The following is a 17,146-nucleotide window of genomic DNA, read 5'->3' on the forward strand; positions in this document are numbered from 1 at the left end:
TATAATATATCTAGGTTATGTAATCTCTCCTGGAGCCTGTTATAATATATCTAGGTTATGTAATCTCTCCTGGAGCCTGTTATAATATATCTAGGTTATGTAATCTCTCCTGGACCCTGTTATAATATATCTAGGTTATGTAATCTCTCCTGGAGCCTGTTATAATACATCTAGGTTATGTATTCTCTCCTGGAGCCTGCTATAATATATCTTGGTTAGGTGTTCTCTCCTGGAGCATGCTATAATATATCTAGGTTAGATGTTCTCTCCTGGAGCCTGCTATACTATATCTAGGTTATGTATTCTCTCCTGAAGCATGCTATAATATATCTAGGTTATGTATTCTCTCCTGTAGCCTGCTATAATATATTTAGGTTATGTATTCTCTCCTGGAGCCTGCTATGGAGACTCTGGTGGACCACTCCTAGTCAATCAAACTAATGGATTTGTTCTTACAGGCAGATTTATTAGTTTCCTTTTTTCATTTAATTATAGGATCAAATCAGCCAACCCCCCTCCCCCCACCCACCCCAAAATATAATCTACAGTGGTTGGCGTTTACATCAATACAATGAAGACGACTTTTCTATTGAATTTTTTTACAAGGAAGTGTTAATTTAAAGCTTCTCTTTGTTTCCATGTTTATGTGTATCCATGCTGTTTGAAAGCTTGGTAGAAATCAAAAATTGAAATCGAAAGTTGTCGTTATTTTATTGATATATACGACGACGAATGTATGCATTTGAGTCTTTTCTGAGAAGATTTTGTGTTTTGTCTTCATTTTGTTTCTAATGTAAAGTTTTTTTTATTTTTTATTTTATAAAAATGTCCTCCCATTTTAATTTCTGAAAACAGGTATAGTTAGTGGAGGAAGAGGAGAACTTGGAAACTGTGGAGGAATAAACAACCCTGTTCATATAGTTAGGTACTTTGCTGTACATATAGTTAGGTACTATACTTACATATAAATAGGCAAGGAGAATTGAATTCAATTTTCCTTGAAATTAGGATTAGCGTACATCATCATTCTATACACTATAACCTCGTTGGTATAATGGAAAACACTTCGAAAATGCTCCGACGCAGAATTTCTTCTGGGTTAGGTACTGTACTTTACATATAGTTAGGTAATATACTGTACAGTGTACATATAGTTAGGTACTACACTATACAGTGTTCTTATAGTTAGGTACTATACAGTACAGTGTACAGTGTACATATAGTTAGGTGCTATACTGTACAGTGTACATATAATTAGGCACTATACTGTACAGTGTGCATATAGTTAGGTACTATACTGTACAGTGTACATATAGTTAGGTACTATACTTACAGTGTGCATATAGTTAGGTACTATACTGTAAAGTGTACATATATAGTTAGGTACTATACTGTACAGTGTACATATAGTTAGGTACTATAAATACAGGGTTATCCACAAAGGATGAGACTTTACGGAATTCATTAAGTCTTTTTACTTTCCCTTCCAAATCACTAAGTATTCCCTTTAAAGAATATATTGAAGGCAGAACAGTAAAGTTAGAAACTATATTGTACATATAAATTGGTACTTACGTTGTGTACTTATAAATAGTTAGATATTGCACTGTACAGCAGTAAGGTACAGTACTAGCTGCCATTTTACTTTAAAAACTCAATTTATTTCAGATTTTGTTTTGTACATTAAAAAACTTTTATATTTTGGTTACTAAAATCTTTCAACAGATTGAGAAAAAAACTATCTGATAAAACAAATTCAAAATGGCTTACTGGACTAAAGTTACAACCTTTACTGGAATGTACTGTATATTACAGTTTAACCCAGAACTTCTGGGTCATCGAAAGAATTTATAAAATGTCGTCTTGACAATTTTATAATGGGTGTTATACTACTAACCTGAATTTCAGTAATTGGAAAATAAAAAGATAGCCGAGAATATGCGGGAACAGTTTTAAAGAGCTCCATATAATTTTTCAATCAAAAAAACTAAATATCTGGAGCATTCCATTATTCTTTATTTCTGGACTAAACTGTACAGTATATCCCATATTAGAAAAAGGCCAAGAAAGGAATATTGAATATTATTAGCAAAGAGAATAGAGGGGAATTTAGAGAATCTCTCGGTTTTTCAGTCCCTTTCAGACTGAAAGGGAGTTCAAAGTGTACAAATCAATGTAAATGTTCACAAATTATATGTAGTAGAGTACATTAATACAGTATGTTCCCTAGACTATCTATTTCAATTTCGAATCTTGTAAAGCTGTTAAATAAACTTTATAAAATGAATTAGGTGAATAAAAAAAATCATTTAATTTAAAGTTATAACGGAAAATAATCGTTTGTAAAGTGAAAGGCATAGAGTCTATGTGAAATGATCATTGGTCAATTATGAAACCAGCTTATTTCATAATTTTGTTTTCTTTTAATATTAATTTTAGATTTTTTATAAAATGATGTTCCAGGGCCCAAGAGGTTATGTATCATAAATATGTGAAGTACACCTGCAGTATGGAAACAGTACAACAAAATGGCCGTTTTACACTTTTTTCTAGTAAATTCCACTCTAATATATTTTCTATTCTCTTTGGTTATTAGATAAACTAAAGGATATATTTAGCTTGTAAAGGTTTCTACTGTCAGCTATAAAAAGAATTGCATAATCTACTAAAAATCTAAATTTCTGTGTCAAAAGCAAAAGTTTGTTTTCAAGCCCAGAAATTATACGCAATCGATTAGGAAAAAGCTTCATACAATTGGGCTCTGAATTGTTTATAAATAGCGTCATTGGTTCATGAAAACTAATAATATCTGCGCAGATATTGATCATTTTATGCTAGGAAAACTGTATATTAATTACAGTGGTAGGCGATTATATCAATACAATGAAGACGACTTTCAATTTTGATTTATATCAAGCTGTTAAAAAGCAAGGATACATATAAACAAAGAAGTCAAGAGAATCTGTCAATCAAAAAGCTTCTGTTCGATTACTTGTAAACTTTTAATTCAAAAAAAGCTTAATAACAATCAAAACTTAAATGTAAAAGTTGTGTTCATTATGTTGAAATAATCGCCTACCACTATAGGTAATAATATCATAAATTACTGCAACTGTATTTCCTGAGAAATTTATGGAACTGAATTATCTTCGATATCAAGTGGATTTAACGATTTTGTGACCTGCCAATATTCCAGAAAGCTGTGACAAATTGACCTATTAAACATATTTGTTCAGCCTTTTTTCTTCTATACTTTTGCCGGCATATACATTTTGAATGAAATGCATAAAACAAAAAAATCCATAAGTTTAAAGATTGTATACTTGCTTTATTTTAGGTTAAAAATGTTTACTAACTGGATACTGGGGATAACTGGTTACAAGGTGATTGTCTTAACCCTATAAAGGCTAGGGAGTCTGAATCTACAGGGTGTCCCAAAAAACATGGGAATTCAGTGACGAATTCGATATCGTCTTTATGAATAATTCTTTGATTTAGTATAGTGATACCTACTGAGAAAGCTGTAATCTGTAAGAGTTTCGTCTGCTATGTTTACATTTTGTTTGTTTATGTTTTGACTGCAACCGGTTGTACTTAGTAAAACAAGAAAATTACAGTATACAAACAGAGTAAACTTGTCCATATTCACTGTTCATCTTGCGGAGACATTATAGACACATCTTTTCAGTCTTTTACCTTTTTCATTAAATAAACTCTAGCAGACATAATAATATTATGGCTTTTGAAATCAGGTATTACAATGCTAATTCATAACAAAGACGATATCGAATTCGTCACTGAATTCCCATGTTTTTTGGGACACCCTGTATGTATAGCCTGGGGCGCCCCCCTAGAAATAGGTATAGGGTTGAAATTCATGTTCATAGCCCAATTTTTTAAGGCCAGCTCATAGAAAAAAAATTAGACCGATAACTTTGATAGTTTGGGTGCTATTAGAGGTGTTGAAAAAGTGCCTAACATATTAAAGTGTGACACATGTTTCAACATTCATTTTTCAAGGGCTTTTTAAAAATATAGTTTTTAGATCTGTAGTATTAGTCACACAAAAATTATGAAATATTTTAGATTTTTTTCACAGACCAGACTTTTTTCCGCCTTGTACCCTACCCTATAATTAAAAAAAAAGTTTAACCAAAAATCCTTTAAATTACTATTCATAAAAAGTCAAAAAATTTCACAGTGATAGTGTCGAAAATGAGAGTGCTAGGACAAAAAACTACAGGGGGGGACGCCAAACGCCCTCCTCCCAGCCTGTTTAGGGTTAAAGAGACCGTTAGCTTAATTTGAATTGACCCTCCATGATGGCAATGGCCGACTGACAACGGTAGCCTTGATGGTTAATGATGTGGAAGATATTGTCGTTTTTCAAGGTTTGAAAGTGTTTTTAATTCTGATCATTCTATCTGTTTTCCTGATGGAGAAATGCTGTTGAGAAACTACAAAACAATCAGTTTTTCAAACTATAAACATTTATATGTAATTCATGCGACACTTCAAAGTCGACCCAGTCTTGGCTTTTGATTCAACGTTTCATAATAATCAGGTTCTACATGTTTATAATATAGAGTGCTGTAATTTTAGTTTATCTAGCGGTCTCTGTGAAAACTTAAAGTTATATACAAATTCTTTAAGCAAGGAGCTGATTCATTATAACTAAAATAAATTATTTTAAAGAGAAATCAAAAATAAGTCTGTGTGTTTTAGAATATTTGCTGGGATAAAGAATTCCAGAAGAAAGTTGATAAAATCCTGGCGGAGGAAACAAGCCCTGGCGGAGGAAACTAGCCCTGGCGGAGTAAATTAGTTCTGGTGGCGGAATGTCGCTGTTGGCAGAGTTGAACTATAAAATAGTCACGAAACCTCCAAATTGTTCAAGTTATGCATCATGGATATCATCGATTAGATTTAATAAATAATTATTTTTATAATTTTTTTAAATTGGAATTTTTTATTTCCGTTTTAAAAGTTGCTTAAATACACACTCTCAAACAATGAAAAGGTATGGTCACAATTAAATAATTTCGAAAAAAAACTAAAAAACTTCCTCTCAGATTTAATAAACATTATAAACACATTTTCAACACTTTTCTATAGTTTAATTAAAGTTTTTCCCCCTGAACTGAACTTCTAATTATTTTTCAAATTGTTTACGAGAGTGGTCATATTCCCGTTTTTAAATCAAATGCATGCGCTGTGGCTAGCGTGCGAAGAGTCATATGGTTAACAACCACGGGTGCAGGGTTGCCGTAAAAAAATTAAGGAGCTCTCGATTTTTAGTAATCCTCCTCTTTAAAACTTTTATCTGAGCATCCTCCTCTTTAAACCTTTATCTGATCATCCTCCTCTTTAAACTTTTATCTGATCATCCTCCTCTTTAAACCTTTATCTGATCATCCTCCTCTTTAAACCTTTATCTGAGCATCCTCCTCTTCAAACCTTTATCTGAGCATCCTCCTTTTTAAACCTTTATCTGAGCATGCTCCTCTTTAAACCTTTATCTGAGCATCCTCCTCTTTAAACCTTTATCTGAGCATGCTCCTCTTTAAACCTTTATCTGAGCATCCTCCTCTTTAAACTTTTATCTGAGCATCCTCCTCTTTAAACCTTTCTCTGAGCATGCTCCTCTTTAAATCTTTATCTGAGCATCCTCCTCTTTAAACTTTTATCTGAGCATCCTCCTCTTTAAACCTTTATCTGAGCATCCTCCTCTTTAAATCTTTATCTGAACATCCTCATCTTTAAACCTTATCTGAGCATCCTCCTCTTTAAACTTTTATGTGAGCATTCTCATCTTTAAACCTTTATCTGAGCATCCTCATCTTTAAACCTTTATCTGAGCATCCTCCTCTTTAAACCTTTATCTGAGCATCCTCCTCTTTAAACCTTTATCTGAGCATCCTCCTCTTTAAACCTTTATCTGAGCATCTTCCTCTTTAAACCTTTATCTGAGCATCTTCCTCTTTAAACCTTTATCTGAGCATCCTCCTCTTTAAACCTTTATCTGAGCATCTTCCTCTTTAAACCTTTACCTGAGCATCCTCCTCTTTAAAACTTATCTGAGCATCTTCCTCTTTAAACCTTTATCTGAACATTCAACAAAGAAGAAGAAATCTTCGTTTTCTATCTTGAAAAGTGTTCCGAGCTAAAAACTTCAGATCGTGAGATCCTTAATCCCAATAGGTTAATTAATCTGGAGGAGCGGGGGAAGGCAGGCGGCCATGAGCCACCACGTTTTCCCTTCTTGCCACATATTAGCTTTTTTTCTTCCGGCAGCCATGAGCCACCACTATTTCCCCTTCCGGATCACCACATTTGACTCTTCCGGGCAAAACTACTTTTTAATGGTATATTTAGGGCCTTTAAACTTTAAAGTGTGATTTTCAAAAATCCATCCACGTCACGCTCTCTGGAGATTATTAAAAAGAGGAGAACAAGCATTCTGTAATTTGGAGATTAAGAACAGAGGAGAGCAAAAATTATGTAATATGGAGATTAAGAAAAAGAGGAGTCAAGCATTGATCTCGATATCCAGCATTCTAAAGTTTTCAGCTCAGTTAAGACAGTTTACTTTATTGCTTCTGCGGTATAAATCTAAATAATTTTACACTATGTACTAGTACATAACCAGTGGAGATAATAGTTATCTGGTAACGATGTTAGAGTACAAATATGTTAGAGTACCAATATGTTTAAGTAAAAATATGCTCCAAAATTTTTTTAAACCAATGCAAGGAAGTCAAGGGGAAAAAGTTTCTAAAAAACACCCTGATAACAAAAACATGAGTTAAAAAGCTCTAAATCAAGTTAAAGTATCACTGGCTTCACAGGCCTGGATTTTGGACTCCTGGACCCCTAATATAGTATTGGAAAATACCCATAAAGTCTCATAAAAGATAACAGGTTAAACAAAGTCCTGAAAAAAAATATGTTATAAATATTAGGACTTTTTTCCAAAGACGTTATATTCTGATAACTTCTGAACATTATTTGCACCTTTATATAAACATATAAAGTAACCATAGTTAAATCCTTAAGATTATATATTGTTACCATATAAAGATTGTATTAACTAAATAGAATCTAAAGTATAAAAACTGATGTAAGTAAATCTACAGAGTATAGGAAAAATTGCATTTACAAGCAAAAAATTAACAAATAAAAATGATACTAATGAATCAGGTAAAGCTGAAGCTCTCTGACGGACTCTTCGCCTTTCATTCACCTCATACGAATACGATGAGTTAATCTTCTGTCTTCGGAATCTTCATGAATACTAACTTTTTGTTTCCGTTTAAGCCCAGGCTAATTCTATTTCCTTCTCCCTCATGTCAAGCCGTGTCTCATGCCTATTGGCTTGAATTCAAACTTAGAAAATATAATTCCCGGTCCAACGGCGGCGTGGTTCTCCACGCGCCCAAACATGCGTTCAAAGCATTCTCTGGGTTGGCATTTTTTAACTGCGGAATCGTTTTACATGATATAGATGAGGTGACTTGTTATCCGTCCCACTGCTATGGTTACTATAGTTTATTTACAAATAAGTCTCTCTCCATGCTTACAATATTATTAAAATTACAATATTAACTAACATTGAATTTTAAGATGTTGAGATAGTTCTTACGATAAAAAATATCGACAAACATTGAATTTCTGATATATTATGGCAAGCTGTTCAATACTCCGATTTACTTAACGGTTCTAAGGTTGTTCAGAACTTTTGTTTTGTAAATCTCGGGATCAAATATTGATCTCCATCTTGTAACGACCTATAAATTACTGCAAAGGGGGTATTTGCTTAAAATGATCTCGAATTAAATTCTGGTTTGATCGCAACTAAATTTACTCGTTGTTTGTTGCGTCTATAAAGTAAAATGGTTAAAAACGACTTATAGCTAAGAGCATAGAGTCAAAATAAATTCCCTTATTTCCAGCTTATATATACTATGGCTAATACTATATATTTCCAGGATATATTGATTATGGCTAATACTCTATATTTCCAGGATATATTGATTATGGATAATACTATATACTTCCAGGATATATTGACTATGGATAATACTATATACTTCCAGGATATATTGACTATGGATAATACTATATATTTCCAGGATATATTGACTATGGATGTCCATGTGGGGAAAGAGATGCGACAGAGGAAGAGGTAGAAAATGAAAAATTTAATCTCTACAATATGGTTGTTACAAATTTAACAAAGTTAAGGCATAATAATCCTTCAAGAAATCATCAGAAATCCGCGAAATTGGGATCAGTTCATTATTCAATATGGTCATTTTTATATCTGCAAAGAACTTTGAAATATTTAACCCTATAAAGGCTTGGGGGGTCTGAATCTATGTATAATCTGGGGATTGGGGCAAACGACGTCCCCTTCCCCTAGAAAAACACTTTAGATTCTAAGTATGTGGTTAAAATGCATGTTAATAGCCCAATTCTGCAAGGCCAGCTCATTGAAAAAAAATCAGACCGCTAACTTTCATAGTTTGCTTGCTAGGGAGGGTTGAAGAAATGCCAAAAAAAGGCTAGGAAAAATGTAAAAATAAATATTATTGTCTTATACAAATATCAAGATGTGACACATGTACCTCATTCCATTTTTCTCGCGCTTTTTAAACATGTAGTTTTTAATCTGTAGCAAAAAGTTACAGGTTATTTAAATTTTTTACACAGATCGGACTTTTCACCGTCCTGTGCTTTGGCAAAAATGAGAGTGCTTTGGCAAAATAAGCTTAGGGTTAAATGAACCTGAATCCTAGAAAAAACTCAAATTTCTTCACTCTGGAGCAAAGTAATTAACAGTTTTAAAAACAGAAGGCCTGCGGAGAAAGTAAGCAAAAAGTTCAGAAAGAAATTTTATCTCAAATAGGCAGTCAGTTTCGGACACAACTCATTTGTAAAGCAGAATTATGTCTTTAATAATAGAGCTGATATTTGTAGAGCAGAAATTTGTCTTTGATAATAGAGCTGATATTTGTAGAGCAGAATTTTGTCTTTGATAATAGAGCTGATAAAATGAGCGCAAACAATTCTAAACTCTAAATTTTTTAAAGTTAATATTTAAATGTCCAGACACAATTTACGTCATGAAGTAATTCTAGATTCAAAAGACTGTCACATTTTACACAGCATGCTTTTAGAATAATGAATATGTAATAGCTATATATTTAATATCTATACTCTAGAGATATAATTGGCACATTATACCATCAAAACCAATCCTTGACTGTTTAATACTGTTTATTAAAGTATTACAGATTAAAAGATATAACAAGAGCTTTATATGTCAGGACTGTATCAATATCGGTAAAAATCAAACAAGTGCAATAAACGTTATCTTCTACATTTTATAAAACAATGAAAAGTAAAGCGTATCAAGTAGAGAATAAAAATCTTCAATTGAATGACTTTAATATAAATTCTGTGAATTCCGTCAGAAAACTCAACACAAGAGCGAAAAATTTGAAAATCGTGTAATTATTTGAATTTTCTGATTAGATGAGAGGATGTTCTGACTCTGCACTACCAGAGGAAAACGGAGAATCATCTTCAGAGCAGAGGTATACCAGGGGATCAGAGGTATACCGGGGGATCAGAGGTANTATTACAGAACTGAATAGTTCTATACCAGGGGATCAGAGGTGTAAACCAAAGAATATCTGTTATAATTATTACTGTGCACACATGCAACATATGATTTGATTGATTGATTGATTGATTAAAAGTCTAATTTTTTTTCAGATTTATTGGAGGATGCCAGGCTGGGAAGACGGCTTGGTATGTGTCATTTGCCTTAAAGGAAAAAAGATGAAATTTATTTTTTGAAATTTCAACAAAAGCAACAAATTTATTTAAAAGAATGCAACTGTAATTTCCTAGTCCTAATATCATGGAACCTGATGGTGTAATGAAACTGTAATTTCCTAGTCCTAATAACGTGGAACCTGATGGTGTAATGAAACTGTAATTTCCTAGTCCTAATTTCATGGAACCAGATGGTGTAATGAAACTGTAATTTCCTAGTCCTAATATCATGGAACCTGATGGTGTAATGAAACTTTAATTTCCTAGTCCTAATGTCGTGGAACCTGATGGGGTAAAGAAACTGTAATTTCCTAGTCCTAATGTCATGGAACCTGATGGTGTAATGAAACTGTAATTTCCTAGTCCTAATGTCGTGGAACCTGATGGTGAAATGAAACTGTAAGTTCCTGGTCCTAATATCATGGAACCAGATGGTGTAATGAAACTGTAATTTTTCTAGTCCTAATTCCATGGAACCTGATGGTTCAAAGAAACTGTAATTTTCTAGTCCTAATGTCGTGGAACCTGATGGTGTAATGAAACTGTAATTTCCTAGGCGTAGCGTCAAGGAACCAGATGGTGTAATGAAACTGTAAGTTCCTGGTCCTAATATCATGGAACCTGATATTTCAAACTAAAACTGTAATTTCCTAGTCCTAATATCATGGAACCAGATGGTTTAATGAAACTGTAATTTCCTAGTCCTAATATCATGAAACCTGATATTTCAAACTAAAACTGTCAGCTAGAGCACAGTTTGAAATATTAAAGATCAAGAGCATCAATGATAGAGATGAGAAAATTAGAGTTGGGTCAAAAACTTAGTTTGTTCATATAATATCAACTGTTCCTTATATAAACTAAACATAACTAGATTCTCATCATAAACTGCAATTGTCTAGTCCTTATATCTATACAACCTGATGTGACATCAGATTGTAAAGATAGAGATTAAAAAGTTATATTTTGTGGCGAGCAGTTTGTTACTTTGATTTTTCATCTAGCTCTGATCCCAGTCTTTAAACTCCACCCGTCTAGCCCGCTGTGGAGGATCTTTAATCAACAAGTTCTGGGTGTTAAGCGCTGCACACTGCTTCTGTAATGATATATTCCCCTGCACCAGATTACCCAACGGAGGCCTTCAAGTATTAAACATTACTTATTCAGCAATATCGGTAAGCAATATTTTTTTCAATTCGAAAGTCAACATGAGAGTACAGGGTTACCCAGTGCAACTTAGGACATATCGTCATAAAAGTGAAACCCGGTATCGGAAACAGATTTTCAGGAATAGGGTTAGGCAATTTTGTAGATATCAATATATTTTTTAAGAAATATTATTTTGCATGGTTAGTTTTATATTTTATCTTTATTTTCATCTTCTTAATGTAAATCTACAAAAATGTATCGACCCCAAAAAGGAAACTCAGGAGTTTCGTTCAACGATACTCTTTTAAATTTCCCGGCACTTAAACTGTATTATTTGTTTCCTCATAATATATTTGTAGTTCCCAGTAACTTTAAACCTTTTTCTTTCATTATCACGTCAATAAAAAAGGCCATAAAAAGGCTCATATTCTAGTCAAAAATTTAATTTGACCTTGGAATCGCCATGTTTAAAAAGTTCCAGGTCGTCTTTACAGACTCAATCTCTCTGGGTGACCCTGTATATACAATGGGTATCAAAGAATGCGCCTTAAACCACTAAAAACCGTCCATGTGTCCTTTTTTCAATATATTTGAAATTGGTTAATTTAAGGCTAAAAACTAGTTTTAATTTCCTAAAACCGGCTTTTTGCTTTTAACTTGATTAATTTTCATGAATTCAGTGTTTCCAGTTTTAAAACCAATCTTGATTTCTTTTAAGGATTTTATTCTGGCTTACATCAGTAATTTGATTCACACAAATTAGCAAAAGTCATCAGTGTAAAAATTATTTTAAAAAAACAATTTTTAACTGTTTCTAAGAAAACTGCAAATTGAATTCAAGCATTTTTATCACAAAAGTGCCACATTGACCCTAGTTACACTTGTTTTCTTCTTTTTATCAGATCATTTTGTTCAGAAATTGTAAAAAGGGTAATGTTCACTTTTTGGGCAAAACTAGGGGTGAATGGTAAAAATTGCATTTCATTTTCTCAGAAAGATTAAAAATCGCTAGATTTCACATTAAAAAGATTTTGTCAGAAAAAGTATTTGCTTGATTTTATGTTGTAACGTCAACCCCGAACTACAATTATTTGATATAAATGGAATAAATGCCAAGAGGGCAAGGCCCGATTTACAATGGTATCCTTAAAGGGACTGTAAAGGAAAAATGAAAGGGGGTGTAAGATGAAACCTGAGAATCTCTGGCGTTAAACGATACATATAAGACATCTATCTGATGTTCCTGTCTCGAGAAATTGATATACTGGTCACGTGATTTCCATCTGTATCACGATACTGCACTGTTATTGGCGAAAGCTCTGGTGACGTAATACGGACTATACGGACTATATGTAATAATATTATCAATAAAATCAAAATTAAAAGATTATAAAAGGAGCAAACCTAAGAATCTCAGGCTCCTGTGGGTTATAATTGTTTTCAGATTGGTTTCGTATTTGCTAAATATGATCTGTTTAAACCTACAACTTTTATACAAAATTGCGTAAATATGAATTTTCGTATAAAGGAAATGAGTTTTTGCCACAAACTAAACTAATCCTAATCCCAATATCTTTTTAACACAATGCAGTAAACCTTAGCTATTTCAAACTATGAGTTCTGTTATATCAAATAATCCTAGTTTGAAATATCAAAGGTTTACGCAATCAAGATGCAAAGATATAGGGATGCAAAAATTTGAGTTTGCAGCAATGACTCAACTCCTTTGACACAGTTTTATATCAACTTTTTGTGACAAGAACATCAGATAGAAGTCTTTTATGTATCATTCAACGTCTGAGATTCTCAGGTTTCATCCTATACCCCCTTTCATTTTTCCTTTACAGTCCCTTTAAAACCTTTAAGTGTCTTAGAGTACAGAGATATGTATGTAGATGAAACCTTATCGAAACCTCCTTGCATTCATCTGAAAATTCCTGTGTGCGCTGTGTTGAGTTCAGACTGCACACAGCGCATACTGTAGCACAAAGTTTTTAAGGGTACCGTTGTAAATCAGTCATTGACCTCTTTGCATGCAGTGTCACTTGAAATTACACTGACAGTCCCCTTAAACCCTTAATAATTCAATTTTTCAGCTTTTCATCGGAGCAGAGAAATTTATAACACCTTCACCTGCGACATCTCACGGGTTCAGTTCAAATTCACCAAACAAGTTTCAATTCAGGAACATGGATAGATAGATACAGTTTTCACTTAGCAAACCTTCTTGGTTAGAAAATAAAATAATCTTGATATGATTTATCAATCTATCTCTAATACCGTTATTCAGAGCAGTTGAAATTATTATTCATCCAAGATTCAATTCCATAGGTTATGTATTTATAATTTAAATATGGGATAACATAGGTTATACATTTATACTTCTAAATATGGGATAACATAGGTTATACATTTATTCTTCTAAATATGGGATAACATAAATTATACATTTATACTTCTAAATATGGGATAACATAGGTTATGCATTTATACTTCTAAATATGGGATAACATAGGTTATATATTTATACTTCAAAATATGGGATAACATAGGTTATACATTTATACTTCTAAATATGGGATAACATTGGTTATATATTTATACTTCTAAATATGGGATAACATAGGTTATACATTTATTCTTCTAAATATGGGATAACATAAATTATACATTTATACTTCTAAATATGGGATAACATAGGTTATACATTTATACTTCTAAATATGGGATAAAATAGGTTATGCATTTATACTTCTAAATATGGGATAACATAGGTTATATATTTATACTTCTAAATATGGGATAACATAGGTTATACATTTATACTTCTAAATATGGGATAACATAGGTTATGCATTTATACTTCTAAATATGGGATAACATAGGTTATATATTTATACTTCAAAATATGGGATAACATAGGTTATACATTTACACTTCTAAATATAGGAGTTCACTAGATCTTGAGTTCACTAGATCTCGAGTTCACTAGATCTCGAGTTCACTAGATCTCGAGTTCACTAGATCTCGAGTTCTCAGCCGCTGAATTCTTAGGCTTAGCCGGATACATAAAAATCCCCTATTTTGTTCTAATTAAAATGGGCCTTTCTTTACAGTACATACAATACATTCAAACTATTTTTAGTCAAATTACGAGGAAAAAGATATCTCAGACAAGATCATGATATTGCTCTGGTCAGGTAAACTATGTTTTATAATCCCTATATCTTTGTAACCTGATGGTGTTACTTTTTAATATTTCAAACTTAGACTATTTGATCAAACAGAATGCATATGTAGAAATATTCGATAATTTATAACATTGAGTTGCAAAGATATAGGGATTAAAAGTTTAGAATTTACGGAAAAAACAAAGTCTCTTTATTTAACCCTATCCCCGCTGGGGTACTTGAAAACCAGGATACGCTGGGGGGGGGTCAATTTGACCCCCCCTCTAAATCCCATGTTTTATGTCCAAATATGACAAATGATACATCATTAGAAAGCTCTTGTGCTCTACTTTTAGAATCTGCAAAAAAATTTGCAAATTTGCGAAAATTGAATTTTTTATCGCAAAATCCAGTTTTATAGTAAAAATGTTTGCAAAAAAAAATTTGTCCAAAAAATGACAAATTATACATTTTTGAAAAGCCCTTGACCATGCCATTTCAAATATGCCAAAATTTTTGCAAAATTTTAAATAACCTGATTTTTAATCAAGAAAAACTAAAAATGTGTAAATTTCCTTTGACAGGTTGTTTGCAAAAAATTTGCAATTTTTTTTTCGCAAAACTTGTGCAATCCGTTTCCTTATGTCATAGGCTTTCCAAAAAGCTAAATTTTATCAAAATCTGACAAGTGAAAGTGGTTCAAAACAAAGATTTAGTTTGCTACAGGCAAAAGCAGTCATTCAGGCAGTGTGCCTGAGGACTCAGGCAGTTAGTATTAAAGCCCGGTTTTAGGCCTAAAGGGAGGGCTTTGGGTATGTAAGAAAAGTCAGAAAATTTCAACAGCCTCAGAACAATACTTTTTGAGTTATGTAAAAAAAACTACAGGGGGGGGTCAAATTGACCCCCCCCCCCCAGCGGGAATAGGGTTAAAAACAGATTAGATTTTGATAACTCAGCTTTAACTTTAATATTATAATTCCTCTATATACATTGATATTTCATACTTTAACTATTTGCTCTACTCAAATTCGATATCAAAATGCATTTTTAAGACGATTAGAATACTAGAGCTTGAATTAATTTATGTGTTTCTTTCTCAAGTGGGATGGTGGTAATAACAGTTTTTCTTTAACATTGGTATAATGACGGGAAAGGAAATGATTACTCGTTTTCTATCCATATATTTTTGTATACTGATGATTGAAACCTTTGATATTTCATACTGTAATAAATACCGTGGCAGATCCCATAACATTACACCGTAGATATATTACGTTGAACATTGTCTGTGAATCTAAATGCGCTTATCAAAACTACGCAAATCTTGTATTGTAATTAACCTAGCTACGTCTGTAAATAACTACGTCAATTCTCTATTGTGACTAGCTTAACTACGTTTGTATACAACGACGCAAAACTTGTAATGACGCCTATTAAGCTTAATCTGTAACCTAGAACCCAAAATACACTTAGTTGGAATTACAGTGTGAGAGTAATTACTTCTTGGTTAGAGAACGAAAAACATCCTGAATCCCTCTTATCGAAAGATATAGTTTGGGAACTGATACAGATAAAGTCGTGTCCGGATTGACATTGATACTAAAGTATTGTTGAGGTGTGTCTTGAAACATAGATACCTAAGAATGCGGAAGTATATGCCTGGATTGGTACCATATTACAGAACTGAATAGTTCTATGCCTTGTGGATAAATGAGAGGGATTGAGTTGTATCTTGAAACATAGATACCTGAGCTAATACGAAAGTATAAGCCTGGATTGGTACCATAATACAGACCTGTATAGTTCTATGCCTTGTGGATTAACGAGAGGGATTGAGTTGTACCTGGATTGATACGGGTCTAAACGGAATTAGTAGAGTAGGGCATTTACTACAATACCACAACTGATTAATCCATCAGAATATTCATATCTTGAAGTATAAAAATTCTACGACATCAGGTTGCAGCGATATAAGAATTTGAAAATTAAAGTTTGTTGCGTGTGTTATGTTCAATTATTAAGATTGGACTATCCAGTGCTTGATGAAGAATTTGGTATTGGAGTTCTGAAGACAGAGGTACAAAAAATATTTAAACATTAGGTATTTTATCCAAGAAAATGGATTTACTCCGGGGTTTACTTTCATAGGATTGGAGGATTTAACTCAACGGTTTAATCCCAGAATAGGAAATAAGCGGAGTCAAACCTTATAGAAATCCAACGTATAGAAACAGCTTCGTATAGGAACAAGGCGTATTTTCCGGGAGAAGATTTTTTATATTTTTGAGAATTTAAACGTTTTTGTAAAACATTGAAGCTTATCACTATCGTTATCATAATTTCTATTTTTTTAACATACCCTAGACATTAAAGGTGCAAAATAGTTTAATATGTACATTTGTACTGCTTTCTATTGTGTTTAAGGTCCCCCAGATTTTATTATGTACTGACAAATTGTGTGTCACATATTAAAAAAAATTAGTTTATAAAAGTGCTATCAACAGTTTTATTTTTAGAAAAAAAAAATTCTCGAAAGGATAAAAAAAAGTTCTCCAGTAATGCTAGTATGATTTCATAGAATTACGTTTTACCACTTAAATAAAAGGATTTTATGAAAATTATATCTACTTTTCACTGATTATTTAATTTCTCAAAAATATAAAAAATGTTCTCCCGGAAAATACACCTTGTTGCTATACGTAGCGGTTTCTATACGCTGAATTTCTATAAGGTTCGACTCCGAAATAAGCCTTTGCCACAAATTCAAATGTTCTAATCCAATTATATCTTTGCAACCTGCTTGTATAAACATTATATATTTAAAACTTAGATTATTTGATCTAACAAATTTCATACTACATCAGGTTTCGAAGATATAGGGATTAGAAAACCAAAGTTTGTGGCTAATGCTTTTCTGGGATTAAACCGTGAAATTTAATCCTCCAAAGTAAATTCCGAAGTGTTTACTCCAGGGGTAATGTAAT

At 32.6% G+C, this 17,146-nt stretch overlaps 2 protein-coding genes across 5 annotated transcripts in view; both read left to right on the forward strand.

Moving 5' to 3' along the window:
• Positions 1-4,959, forward strand: part of LOC111718305 (uncharacterized) — an 18,940-nt gene extending 13,981 nt beyond the window's left edge. Inside the window, exons 16-19 of one of the 2 annotated variants that reach the window (XM_023493859.1) lie at positions 375-458; positions 856-925; positions 3,338-3,383; positions 4,726-4,959. In XM_023493859.1, the coding sequence (XP_023349627.1) occupies positions 375-458; positions 856-925; positions 3,338-3,383; positions 4,726-4,806 (281 nt within the window). In that variant the 3' untranslated portion in view covers positions 4,807-4,959. The other variant, XM_023493861.1, reaches the window with a different exon arrangement.
• Positions 4,960-8,077: 3,118 nt separating this feature from the next.
• LOC111718292 (uncharacterized) overlaps positions 8,078-17,146 on the forward strand; it is a 28,090-nt gene continuing 19,021 nt past the window's right edge. For 2 of the 3 annotated variants that reach the window (XM_023493839.1, XM_023493840.1), the window contains exons 1-8: positions 8,078-8,185; positions 9,538-9,599; positions 9,781-9,838; positions 10,860-11,018; positions 13,089-13,177; positions 13,283-13,323; positions 14,138-14,192; positions 16,185-16,239. In XM_023493839.1, the coding sequence (XP_023349607.1) occupies positions 9,538-9,599; positions 9,781-9,838; positions 10,860-11,018; positions 13,089-13,177; positions 13,283-13,323; positions 14,138-14,192; positions 16,185-16,239 (519 nt within the window). In that variant the 5' untranslated portion in view covers positions 8,078-8,185. The remainder of the gene's footprint in view (positions 8,186-9,537; positions 9,600-9,780; positions 9,839-10,859; positions 11,019-13,088; positions 13,178-13,282; positions 13,324-14,137; positions 14,193-16,184; positions 16,240-17,146) is intronic. The other variant, XM_023493841.1, reaches the window with a different exon arrangement.

This window comes from Eurytemora carolleeae, unplaced genomic scaffold (genome assembly GCF_000591075.1).
Source record: "Eurytemora carolleeae unplaced genomic scaffold, Eaff_2.0 scaffold36, whole genome shotgun sequence".
Taxonomy (NCBI): Eukaryota; Metazoa; Arthropoda; class Copepoda; order Calanoida; family Temoridae; genus Eurytemora; species Eurytemora carolleeae.